The sequence below is a fragment of the Elephantulus edwardii genome, unplaced genomic scaffold (genome assembly GCF_000299155.1).
Source record: "Elephantulus edwardii isolate Elephantulus edwardi_28Jun2011 unplaced genomic scaffold, EleEdw1.0 scaffold00411, whole genome shotgun sequence".
Taxonomy (NCBI): Eukaryota; Metazoa; Chordata; class Mammalia; order Macroscelidea; family Macroscelididae; genus Elephantulus; species Elephantulus edwardii.
The window spans coordinates 643,687-656,771 of NW_006400161.1; the positions used below are offsets into that span (position 1 = coordinate 643,687).

General features: G+C 37.3%; 1 protein-coding gene and 1 pseudogene across 1 annotated transcript; both read right to left on the bottom strand.

Moving 5' to 3' along the window:
• Window positions 1-2,123: 2,123 nt before the first annotated feature.
• On the bottom strand, window positions 2,124-11,206 carry ACRV1 (acrosomal vesicle protein 1). Its single transcript, XM_006902437.1, has 4 exons — window positions 11,164-11,206; window positions 10,269-10,781; window positions 7,491-7,610; window positions 2,124-2,248 (listed from the first exon to the last, which is right to left on the bottom strand). Exons 1-4 carry the CDS (start codon window positions 11,204-11,206, stop codon window positions 2,124-2,126), a joined length of 801 nt encoding a protein of 266 aa, XP_006902499.1.
• On the bottom strand, window positions 4,145-4,795 carry LOC102848524 (annotated as a pseudogene).
• Window positions 11,207-13,085: the final 1,879 nt, after the last annotated feature.

A 13,085-nucleotide genomic window follows, 5' to 3' on the forward strand; every position in this document is an offset into this window, starting at 1 on the left:
AAAAAAAAAAGAAGTAGTAGATCTCTACTTTTAAATGGTAGAAGATCTAAGCTGAGGAAATCACCTTCTTGAACTCTGTCTCCTGGGAGAAGAGCCAGGAGTCAATCATTAGAAAGAAAATGGAGAGAACCTGACAGGAGGCAACTTTCTTCCCCCAGAGCAAGACCTCGAGATGATATTCTCCAGTAGATGAGAAAGATCAAAAGATGCCAACCTAATCAATAGGTGGTCTCCAACCAGAAGAAAATCCAGTAGATCGCCTATTAGGAGATCCCATTCCCCATTCAGATGTAGCAGATCTCCAAGAAGAAGAGACAGAAATCGGAGGGATAGATCACATTTGAGAAGATGATCTTGTTCACAAGGTGGCTGTAGACGGAGAAGCAGAAGCAAAAGAAAAGACAATAAATTTAAGGTAAGTAAAAAAAAAAAAAATTTAAGGTAAGTCTTTCTGAAGGAATGAGGATTGAGCAAGAATCTTCATCTGATGATAACCTTAAAGACTTTGATGTAGAAGAAGAAGATGAAGAAGCCCTTATGGAACAGAGAAGAACGTGAAGACAGGCAATTGTTCAAAAATATAAATAGCTTGCAATTTGTGCAATCTGAACTGAGTAGCCCTCAGAACAGTACTCGTACATGATCCCCTTCCCCAGATGATGTCTTGGAATGTGTAGCTGAAGTCAAAGAGTATGGACAAGAGAATTTTGATACATTTGAAGCCTCAGTAAAAGCCAAGCATAATCTCATGACAGTTGAACAAAATAATGGGTCATCTCAGACAAAGCTGCTGGCACCTGATATGTTTACAGAATCTGATGACATATTTGCTCCATACTTTGATAGTGCTTGTCTTCAGGCTGCTGGCATTGGAAAATATTTCAAAGAGAATCCTAACCTCAGGGACAACTGGACTGATGCAGAAGGCTATTACTGTGTGAACATAGGTGAAGTCCTCAATAAATATTACAATGTTTATAGCTACACGGGTCAAGGAATATTCAGTAATGTATGAGCCAGAGATAATGCCAGAGCCAACCAGGAATGGTTTAAAAGAACTAGAATTTTTGAAAAAACTTAATGATGTTGATCCTGATGACAAATTTCATTGTTTGCAACTCTTCAGACACTTTTATCACAAACAGCATCTCTGCCTTGTATTTGAACCTCTCAGAACTTGGCATTCAGTTACGTTCAACATAACTGACTGCATACTGTGTGTCAGCACCCATAAAGGCAAACAGAAATTCTCTGAAATATTTAAAGATAGGAATTTGCAAGAAGTATTAAAAATATTATAAGATTATAGAGTTCCAAGAATTAGAATACCAAAAACCCTGTATAGAAAAATTTTTTTTAAAGCTCTAAATGAGATTTCTGCAAAAAAACCAGTTAGGGCCATCTGTACTTAACAGGAGTCTTCAAATAGAAGTATATGTCTTCAGATAGCAGCTATGGCTAAAAAGGTATTATCTTATACAGTGGGAAACTATTGATTTCATCTTGAAAGAATAATCCTGACTATTGTCCATTATATAATAAAAACAGCTAAGACTGAAATAATGCAGATCCCATTTATAAATATAGCCATGGCTCTCACATAGCTCTGCAACCAAGGCAAGTTTGTAACTCTGTAGAGTATAAACAAATAAGCCATCTACACTTTTAAACTATTTTCTGAGAATTAGATGAGATCACTCATACATGTGAAGACAGCTTAAAGAATGTAACATTAATATAAGAACTGTTAAAGTGTGCCTTCCTGTCTCTTCTGCTGAGCAGATCACTTAATAAGTGTGAAAAAAATGAAGAGTTATGAAATGTTACTTACATAGAAAGGAAATATATACGGAATTATAATATTTTAATTATGTCAAGTAGTGGACTGAAAACTTTTCAGAGCCAAAAGAAGGGTGAAATGTTGAATATTTGATAGACAGGAGGAGGAAAAATTGGAGATAGAGAAAAGCATTTGTTTTATCCCTGTCAAAAGTTAACCTACTTTTCATATCTCATTGTTGTGTCTACCCTAGGTACCTCTCACTTTGACCAATTTGGAATTTTTCAAAATGCATCTACTTTATTAAGTGAGATATGAGAAAGGGAGGAAAGGGTACAGGATTTTAGATCTTGTTGCAGAAGGATTGATTCCGACAGCATATTATTTGCATCCTGGTTCCATGGGAGAAGAGGTTCATAGATGGGCACATGTTCTCACAACCCTGAACGATGAATTGGAGTTTTCCACCTATAAGACAGAAAGACACACAGAAGTAAGCATCTGGTTTCTTTCCTGAATTCTAGTATTTGTTCATGGCTCCCATTATCATCATGTAGGCATAGCCTGTACTTTTTCCACACTTTTTTGCACTTTCCTTCACTCTGTCTCCTCAGAGACCTTTCATTTATAGCAGTCTATTCTTCTTGTATCTTCACTTTCTTTCTCTGTACATGTTACTTTTGGCTTATTAACATACAAATTTCCCAAACTAAAAAATAATATCTCATGGTCATACTACTACTCACCTCTTTCCTTCCTTTCATTGTGAACATCTTCAGAATGCTGGCTCTCCTTATTGCTTTTATTTCCTTCCCATTTATGTCTTGGCCCTGACACTCTGAATTATGATGCAACTGTGCTGAAGTTCTCAAAGGTCATTAGAGGTTTGCCCATAAAATTTTACAGCTTTTACTCAGGACTCTACCATGGCAATTTGCAAATAAGTGACAGTATTGTTTATACTCTTTCTTGAAACTCCTGACCAGATTTTCTCTACTGTTCTGTTCACACCACCTCTGGTTTCACGTATCTTTGTTCTCCCAATTTGAGTTCTCACAGTCTCAGTTAATTGATGACCATTTCTGTTCAGATAAGCTAAGAACATCTAAAGTTTAATACACCATAGTGAAATACTTCCTAAATTTTATTTTCCTGAGTTTTTCTGTCATGTGTTTTGTACTACTTTCTCAAAACCTCTCCTATTTCTGACTCCTCCTCTGGGCCTTTACATCCATTTGGTTGAGAAGGTCTATCAGTTCTACTCTGACTAAATTATCCATGTTTCTCCATTTCATGCCACCAAACTTTTAAAGGACCCCCTTTTTTTTTTTAATTTACATTCATTCATTGTTGCACTTTTCTTCCCTCCCAACCCTCCCCCAGTACACCACCCTCTTGGAAAAGTAAAAGACAAATTCTTTCACTGTTTTACAAACCCTCCCCCAGGTCCACTCCACCATGTAGCATTTGCTCTAGACTCCTGTCATGACAAAAATACCTAATCACATATCTCTTTTAAACAATTTTCTCCTTCATCTATTTCAATGCAGTATACATTATAGAATCCATCTTTCTCAGTCTCGCCCCAACTGCAAAGTCAGTCCTGTTTTACAACAGTGACACCATGCAGTATTTGTCCTTTTGTGACTGAGATACTTCACTCAGCATAATGTCCTCCAGGGTCACCCATTTTGAATAATATTACATGAGTTCCTTGTTTTTCAATGCAGCATAGTATTCCATTCTGTGAATATACCACAGCTTCTCTATTCATTCTTTTGTTGATGGACACTTAGGTTGTTTCCAACTCCTTGCTATTGTGAACAAAGCTGCAATAAACATGGGTGTGTATGTATCTGCTTGGATGTCAGTTATGGCCTCATTGGGGTATATTCCCAGTAGTGGCATTGCTGGGTCAAATTGTATCTCTATTTGTAACTTTTTGAGAAAGCGCCATTTCCACAGTGGTTGCACCATTTTACACTCCCACCAACAGTGAGTAAGGGTTCCAGGTTCTCCACAACCTCTCCAGGATTTGTTGTTTGCTGTTCTGTTAAATTTTGCTATTCTTTCTGGGGTGAGATGATATCTCATAGTTGTTTTGATTTGCATCTCTCTTAGAGCTAGGGATTTTGAATATTTCTTCATGTGCTTGTTAGCCATCTGAATGTCTTCTTTGGTGAAGTGTCTGTTCATATCCTGTGCCCATTTTTTTATTGGATTATTTACCTTTATCTTGTTGTGGTGAGGATCCCTATTTTTTTTTTTTTAGGAGTACTCATGGCTCTTTATTGGTGTGTGAAGAGGGTGGCCCTAGCCTCCAAGGCTAAGACAGAGAAGTAGGGGAGAAGCGCTGTCCCAGACTCAATACCAATAGACCTTCTTGTGTTTCTGGGTCTCCTGGATCCCCATTGCCTCCATCACCTCCTCCTCCAGTGTCTTTAGACGGGGCACATAGGTTCTTTCTAGAGCATCTTCCACTGAGGTGTCTTTGGGGCCATCAGTCCATGTTTCGGGGACGATGCCATCCGTTCTGGGAAATTCAGGTTTGGGGATAATTCTTCCTGATCTTGTGGAGACTTGTACTTGCTCTCCTGCCTCAGTGAACCTCCATTCTATCTCAGTTGGTTTCCTGTCCACAGGATCCACAAGCTTGACCTGGCGGTGAAGCAGAGGGGCTTCACTAGGAATCATGGTTCCTCAGTAATCCTCAGTCTTGCCAATGTAGCGGTAATGTGTATTTAGCCCCTCTACAACAACCCAATTTCTCTGCCGGATAACTTGAACCACTTTGCCCAGCTTTCCAGAATCCTTTCCTTCTAGGACTTGCACCGTGTCTCCACAGAACAGATGCCAGTTGTCATCAGAGATAGGTTCTACGGCCACCCGACGCCGCCTGGTCCCTGGAGGGTTCTTCTTCTTGTCTGCCAAGGAGCCCGGTTGGCTCATTCCATATTGGTAGTTAGGAGGCAGATTAACTTTGGATGCCATGGCCAGCAAGGCAGAGAGACGCATGGCTGGAGGTTGTCAGAAATCCTGTATTATCTAACTTAAGCCTCCGCTTCCAGCCGCGTCGCAGAGCCACAGCTTGTCAAAGCACGTGGGACCTGAGCTCCGGGATCCCTATTTTTTAAAGCATGCTGTCTCAGCTGCACACAATGATAACTATGCTAGACCCTGGAGGGTACAAAGATTGGTATCAGAGTCTTAACTCTGAAAAACTCAGAGAGATGTATGTAAATATGACTAATTACATAAAACAAGATGAAAAAGCCTTGTTTTTACTATATTAGCTAACAAAAAAATGATTCCTTTTAAAATGCTTTAGTTGTGCAAAGAACAGAATCAGTTAAGTTCTTAGGAAGGCAGTGACACTAAACTGGGCTGTGAAGAATGAATAGCTAAGTACATAAGAGAGGGAATATTATTCCAAGCTAAAGAATAAGCCACTGCTGTGGAGGAAGTTTGGCCATCTATCATATTTCTGAGGCTGCAAATCTTGATGACAGGAGATTGTCCATCTTTTCCTCATAGCCTAACTGGTGGATAAGAACCATCAACCTGGTAGCAGCCTGACACATTAATCTACTATACCATCAGGATTTCTTTTTCCTCTTAAGAGGAAAAAAACCCCTCACTTTGTAAAAATTACTGTGAGACTTAAAATAGAAAGTATATTTTTAAATGTCTGATAAATAGTATTGCATAGATGGTGCTTGATAGATTGCAGTTCAGTAAAGGAGAATTAGTATAAATTTATAATTTCTTCAAGTCAAGGAAAGGAGGAAAAGCGTGGATAGATAATGAACACTGCATTGAAACAGAAGAGGGGAAGAACTGTCAGAGAGGAATGTATGGCTGAACATTTTATGTACGGCAACAATTTGGAACAAGAGGTGCATTGCATAGTGTACTAGGAGAGGAAAGAAAAAGTGCAACAATGAATGAATAAAAACCTAACATTTCTGTGAATCTTTGTTAAATCACAATTTTAAAAAGTAGAAAAAATTATCAAGTCACTTCCGTGTTTACTCTTTAAACTGATATTAGAAGTCTTGTATGACTCCACCTTATCATTCCAAATTTATCTTCCTACTACCTTACTCTTTACCTGAAAAAGGCTCACTGCTATTTTCTACTTACTGGCTTTAAAAAAAAATTAAAAAACCACATTTTCAAGTTTTAATTTTTTATATTCTTTTGCATATAAAAGTTATATATATTGTTTCATCTATTTACATTGTGTTTTACACATTGCTCTATTGACATTGTGTTCCGTATTGTGGGTTTTTAATTTTCTTTTAATTTTATATTGGTTTGTATACAAAATTTGTATACATTGTATACTTTCTTTGATTGACATTGTGATTCATACAATTATTGTGTTTTATAAAATTTATCACCATTGAATTGGGCCCACCATTACCCTGTCTTTTCAAGACCCTGCTGGATCTTTGCCATTTCCTTTACTCTCTCCCTCCAACCACTAAAGTTCACAACTCCATGATTCACCCCCCCCTTACACTGTGTTTTAGAAAATTAATTCCCATTTATCCATGCTCACTATTACACCACCTTTTCAAGAAAAAAAAGAATAAAAACTTTTAAAAGCCATTTTTCTGAGTTTAAAAAAAATTTGCCTGATTTTTGCTCCCATAATTTCCTATCTCTGGGTATTCTTTTTAATTCATTACTGTATAACTCAATCAGTAGTTCTTAATCTAGACTAACTATATTAGAATTGACACCTCAATTCCAACAGGTTTTTATGCTTGAATTCCATTAAGTCAGAGGTTCTTATATAACCTGTTTGGTACAGCCTCAGTATTAGGATGTTTCAAAACTTCACAGGTGATTATAATGTGCAGCTAAGATAAGGAACTACTGACCCAAATCTAACATGTTACCCTAAAGCATTTTCTGAATATCTCTTGTAGTTTCCCTGTATCTTTAATTGTTTCTTCTCCTGAGCTATCAACTTTATGCTTTTCTTATAATACCACTTTCTCTCTTCTCATATTTATTATTTATCCATCATCTTAGAGATTTAAATTGATTCATTCCATTGAGGGATAAGACCAATCAACCACAAAGGGAATTATAAGATGGAAGGAACCAAGATCCCTTCCAGATAAGGAGGAAATGCAAGTACAGAAAGATCTAAGAATATACCCACATACAAAACTTGTAAATATTTCTTAGTTTATTCCATTTATATTGTGCTAGGAATATAATGTTATGAAAAAGACAGTCACAGTCCTGCCATTAGGTTTAATAGTCTAAGGGGCAACTCATACATTTCTTTAGTAGGTAGGCTATTTTATCCTGTTGTCAAATTTCCTCCTTAATTTCAATCTTCACAAATATACCAGTTTCTAGAGTTAATTGTCCACACCCAGTGTCAAAGTTTTAGTGCTCTATCATCTTTTCTTACTCTGTTATTTGTGATTGCTAACAGCTTTTTGTCACAAGGAAGACAAAGAGAACCCAGCACAGAACTTTGCTAACCTGTGAATACATGATAGTTAATGTCTGGGATCTGGAAAGGGTCTCTACATTCTACCAGAATGAAGAGATTTTACTCTTAATTTTGAAAGAACAAAATTTCAATTTGTAGTTTCCTTGAGAAGCACAGCTTGATTGTTCTCTAACCCCTGAAGTAGAGCTCAAGTTGGTTATGTAATCTCTGTCATAGACTGTCCCAACATACCTTCAAAGATCTTCTTTAACATACACTGCTGGGAGTTCTGAGTGGTGCAGACTCCCTCTCCACGAAGACATTTTCCTTGTTCATTCATGTATGAGCATGTGTGGCAATTTAATCCTGTGCCTGAAAATTTAAGAAAGGCATGATTAAATCCTTTCATGAATCAATTATATAGGTGTGAATTGTACATCTTGGGAGGAATAAGACGGACTACAATACATTCATTACTTGGGTCAGACACAGGATCTGAGTGGCCTATGTTGGATAAATGATTGTTTCTCTCCTGTTTGAGAGGAAAGGAATTTTTGCTTCATCTGTTACCTTCATTAATGATTAGTCCCAAAATGATCTAATGTTCACTTTTTGTATCTCCATAGACTCCTTAGACATTGATAAATTAATTGTTCTTCTGTCAAGTGTAACTCACTAAGAATAAAATCACTTAACTACTTCCTTTCTTTTTTTAACTACTTCCTTTCTTAATCCACATCATAGGGTGTACACCTCTGGAGTTAAATTTTATTGATTAGCTGTGTTTGAATGCTAATTCTAACATTACAAATCTTGTAAAGAGTTTTCATCATTCTCTATTTTCAGATAGGGTCAGTTTATCCCCAAAGAACATCTCCTTTCAATTGCATCTTCTTGCCTCATTTACTATCTCTACTGTCAATCTCCTTGTTCAAGCTGCATTAAAAAACAAGGAACTCATGCAATATTATTCAAAATGGTTGACTCTGGAGAACATTATGCTGAGTGAAATATCCCAGTCACAAAAGGACAAATATTACATGATGCCACTGTTGTAGAATGGGACTGTCCTTGGGGTTGGGGAGAGACTGAGTAAGATGGGTTCAATAATGTATACTGCACTGAAACAGAGGAGGGAGAAAACTGTTTAAAAGAGATATATAACTAGGTATTTCTGTCATCATAGGAGACTAGAGCGAGGGCTACATGGTGGAGGGGACCTGGGGGAGGGTTTGTAAAACAATGAAAGAATCTTTTATTTTACTTTTCCATAATTTTTGGACTCATGTACTTATAACTTGTTAGTCAAATTTGTGTCTTCTAGGTTGCAACACCCCCATGATACATCTTCAAGGATATGAACATGTACGGCCAAGCACAATCAATTCCAAAATCTAAATTCCAAAATCAATCTCCATAATAGTCTATGTGTTTCCTACTGCCAAAGGGGCCCTTTAGAGTAGTGAGAGAAGATCTTCACCCTGAAACCCATAGCGTCCCTTTTCAGCAGGAAGTAGCTAAGAGAATACGCCATCCCCTTTCCCTTATGACTCAGGGTGAAGTCTCTCTCAGGGAGGAGTGATAGGGAATGGCAAAGGACACACTGACAAAGAAGATTAATCAGAACTGGCTTTGACAAGCACTGTGGCATTTGGACAAGAACAAACTGGGAGGAGGGTAGAGAGAATAGAGCAACAATGAATGAATGGAAACCCCAAATCTCTGTAAATGTTTATGAAAATTAATGAAATATAATTATAGGGGGAAAAAAAAGAAGCATGCAGATAGTGAGGGGCTTGAGAGCATTGTGCTGAGTGAACTAACTCAGTCTCATAAGTACAAATACCATATAAAACTATTATTGTAGATGAGTATGAGGATACAAATCGGAGGAGGGTGGAAGCACAGGGCTGAGGATGTGTGTGTGGGGATTAATCATGGGGTCACATAATTTGATGGGTAGGGGGGTGAGGGAAATGAGAAGGATCTGGCGTGAAAAAGAATGTATTCAAATTTTGAAAATAAATTAGTATAAATTTAAATAAGAATCATGAAGAAATAAATAATACAGGTGTTAGTGTTAGAACTTGATTTTAATGCAAAGTTTACCATTTTCTAGCTGTGTGCAATTATATACCACTTAAACCCTGTCTCATTTTAAAACTAAGGACAACACTCTGAAAGGGGGAGAATAGGAAGTATGTTTAATAACAACTTATTTAGTTATCAAATTTTGTGTTTTGTTTCCTTCATCAAGTCAATTTTAATAAGAGCCACCAAATTGCAGTTATTCTGGTAACTTATTTCTGGAACAGCAAAGAGTCTACATGCTTTATTTTCCATGTTCAAAAATCAAACCATCAACTACTGTGCTATACATCTCTTCATAAGGGCTTGAAAAGTTATAGTGTTCTAAATAGGGTTTTTGTTGTTGTTTTGGTATTTTTTTCCCTATTAGTTTTTCTAACAGATTTTAAGAGATTTGGTACTTCTCTAAGCTGTTTCTAGGGGAGTTTTATTTCGTATTTGTCATGCCTCAAGTAAAGTGAAGTTGAAAGGGCTGTTGGCATTTTGTATTTATATTATTTTTCTCAAAGATAACTCCAAATGTTTTAGGTTTAAGTTTCAGGGGCCCAAAAAACCTGGTATTGTTGTCATCTGCCCTTTATGTAAAGAAAAAAGATTAGAGAGTCTTTGAGATAGCTGTTTGTGAAAATGTAACTGTTTTTACCTCTAGGCTTCTTCCCTAAATTGAAGGCTTTGGAATAATTTATTCTGATTCAACAATGGCTGAAAATTTGTGGTTTTCCCCCAGATAAACTAAATAAGAATCTATATTTTAACAAGATCCCCAAGTGATTCTTAACATGAAATAGAGATTCTAGTTCACTATATCTGGGGTGGAAATATACGTTAACAGCAGGCAGCAGAGCTGGAATGAGTTGGTTTGAAATTCCTGACACAATTCTTGACAAATTTCTCACTGCCCACCTGAAGTCAAGGATTGGCATTCATCCAGATGTTGCTTACCTGAAGATGAGGCAATTGAAGACAATGTGCCTAAAGATGGTTCACTTGAAGGCTTTTCAGTGGAGGGTTCACCAAGAGTTGAACCACCTGGAGGTTGTTCACTTAAAGAATTTTCACCTGAAGATTGTTCACCTGAAGTCTGTTCACTTGGAGCCTTTTCACTAGAAGCCTTTTCATCCAAAGATTTTTCACCTGATGCCTGTTCACTTGAAACTTTTTCACCTGAAGTCTTTTCCCCAGCAGATTTTTCACCAAGAGGTGTTTCACCTGAAAGTGTTTCATCAGAAGACTGTTCTGCCAAAGGGTGGTCACTAGAAGTTTGCTGCTCAGTTGAGTTCTCGCCAGAAGAATGCTCACTTGCATGTTCACTTGAGGAATGCTCGCCTGAAGAGGACTCATATAAAGCCTCCACATCTGATGGCTTTACAAGTGAGAAATACTTACCTGGAAGTTGCTGAATTGAAGCTTGTTGATTGATAGGGCTGAGAGGCTCATCAGGCTGACCTGACGCTTCTAGGATAGAAGAAACAGAAGAGAGGGGGTGATGTTAGAAATTGTGAGAGGAAACGAATGCTTTCTTGAGGAATGAGGCTAATTTAAGATTCCAAGGTTTCATGTGGATCTGAATAGACTTCTTTGATCCTTAGGACAAACTTTCATTGGACTTCTAGAGAACTCCTAGTACTTTCTTCCAATCTTGTAGAGTACTGGTCACTTTTCTGACTATAAAGCCACAGTTAAGAAGATTCACTTGGTTCAGGTGCTCTTAAAGTTGGTCTTTCCTCAGCTATTCCTGATTCTAAGTCCTATTGCTTAGGGTAACTAAGAAATTGGTATTCTTTCTTTAAGGGCTGAAACACTTTAAATGAGATCCCTTATGTATCAGGGAACTCACCTCTGGCAAATCCAATCAGGTAAATTAGTAAGAGAAACTTCATCTGGATTTGGAGAAAACACGAGCCTTGTGGTTGGACACCCACTAACTCAGAACAATAATATGAGATGAAGCTCCCAATTCTGAATCAGAGCTTTTTGTAATTCTAGAATCACAAAGTCAGGCCATATTTCCTCACAATGTGTTGTGACTTGAGATTCTTAGGTAGTGTGTTTGGGCAAGTTGGACCTCTAATAATCCATAACAAATCCCACTAGTAATGAGTATCAGTCTACCAAAGCGGTGTTTTGGGACTTTCTGACCTATGTTGGGTTTCTAACAAAACAAAACAAAACAAAAAACCCCAAAACCCTCATTGCCAAAATAACATACACTCTTTGTAATAAAATAAACAAAAAATCTTACCTTTTTAAAGGGTATTCCTGACAATGAAAGATTATTTTCCACTTCCCTTGTCAAATCAACCTTTCTTTGTCTTGATCTGTACTCTAGAAGGCTTACTAACCTCTGTGGACTTTATCATCTAAGTGTCAGAGAAGTTTGGTTTCAGACTTTGTTTATCTAATGAAGCTTGTAGCATAGTAAAAGATAGAAATTGAAATAGACACATACACTCATGCACACACATTCGAATATTTACCCCTCTTATTTTCTTTCCACAGTTTTGATCACAGCTGGGATTTTTAAAAAAAATTGGCTTACATACAATTATTCATATACATTATGGTTATGTACCTTGTGTTTTATACAATCATTCATATGCATACCTTTTAGCACCTTGTCTTTTCAAGTCCCCATTGACTCTTTCCTAATCTTTGACCCCCCCATATCTGCCCACTAATCTCTATCCTAGTGATTTCCATCATTCCCCTTTTTCTGCTCCCCCTTTTCAACCTATCTATCTATCTATCTATCTATCTATCTATCTATCTATCTATCTATCTATCTATGTATCTATCTATCTATCTATCTAATCATCTATCTTCTATATCTATCATTTATCTATCCTGTTCAGTTGTCCTTCTATTTTTGTAACAGTAGTCTTATAAAGTATTGTTTTTATGTGACTAAGTCCTTTACCTCAGCATAATGCTTTATGGATTCCATGTTCAATAACATTTTGCAAAATTGTTCCTTAGTGATGCATAATACTCCATTGTGTGAATATATATCAATCCCTCCATCTATTTGTTTGCTGAGGGGCATTTGGAGTGTTCTTGTTTTCTTTCTTTTGTGAATAATGTTGCCATGAAGATAGGATGCACACAAAGTGCCCTTTCTTCCAATGACTCTCTCAACTAGATTATGGTAACATGCTTAGGTCCACAAATGATAATGATTTCAGCAATGGATAACTGCTAGAAATTGGGTGTTCCAACTTTTCTTTCTTTGTTTCCTTAAACCTTCCAAAGTCTTTTCATGTTATTATTGTTGTTATGGGCTGCCAAATCACCTGTGCCTCATTGCACAATAGCTCTGAACTTTAACCTATCTTGAGCCAATCTTATTGTCTCTGACACACTTACCCCAATTACCACAGTTACTGTGTCAATCCATCTCATTCACGGTCTTCCTGCCCTTCTAAGCATGATATCCTTCTATAAGGATTGACCCTTCCTAGCAACATGCCTAAAATATGTGAGACAGAGCTTCAAAATCCTTGCCACCAAGAAGCAGTTTGGTTTCACCCTGTCCAGGACAGACCTATTTGTTGTCTTGGCAGTTCATAGTATGTTCAATAATCTTCTCCAGCACAACTACTCAAAGTCCTGGATTCTTCTTCTATCATCCATAGACTTTTGCCAGCTATCTGATGCATAGCAAGTAATTGTGAAGGCCATGACTTGGGTCAGGTACACCTCAGCCTCTAGCCATCATTGCTCTTCAGTGCTTTGTAGAGGTCTCTGACAGCAGATTTTCCT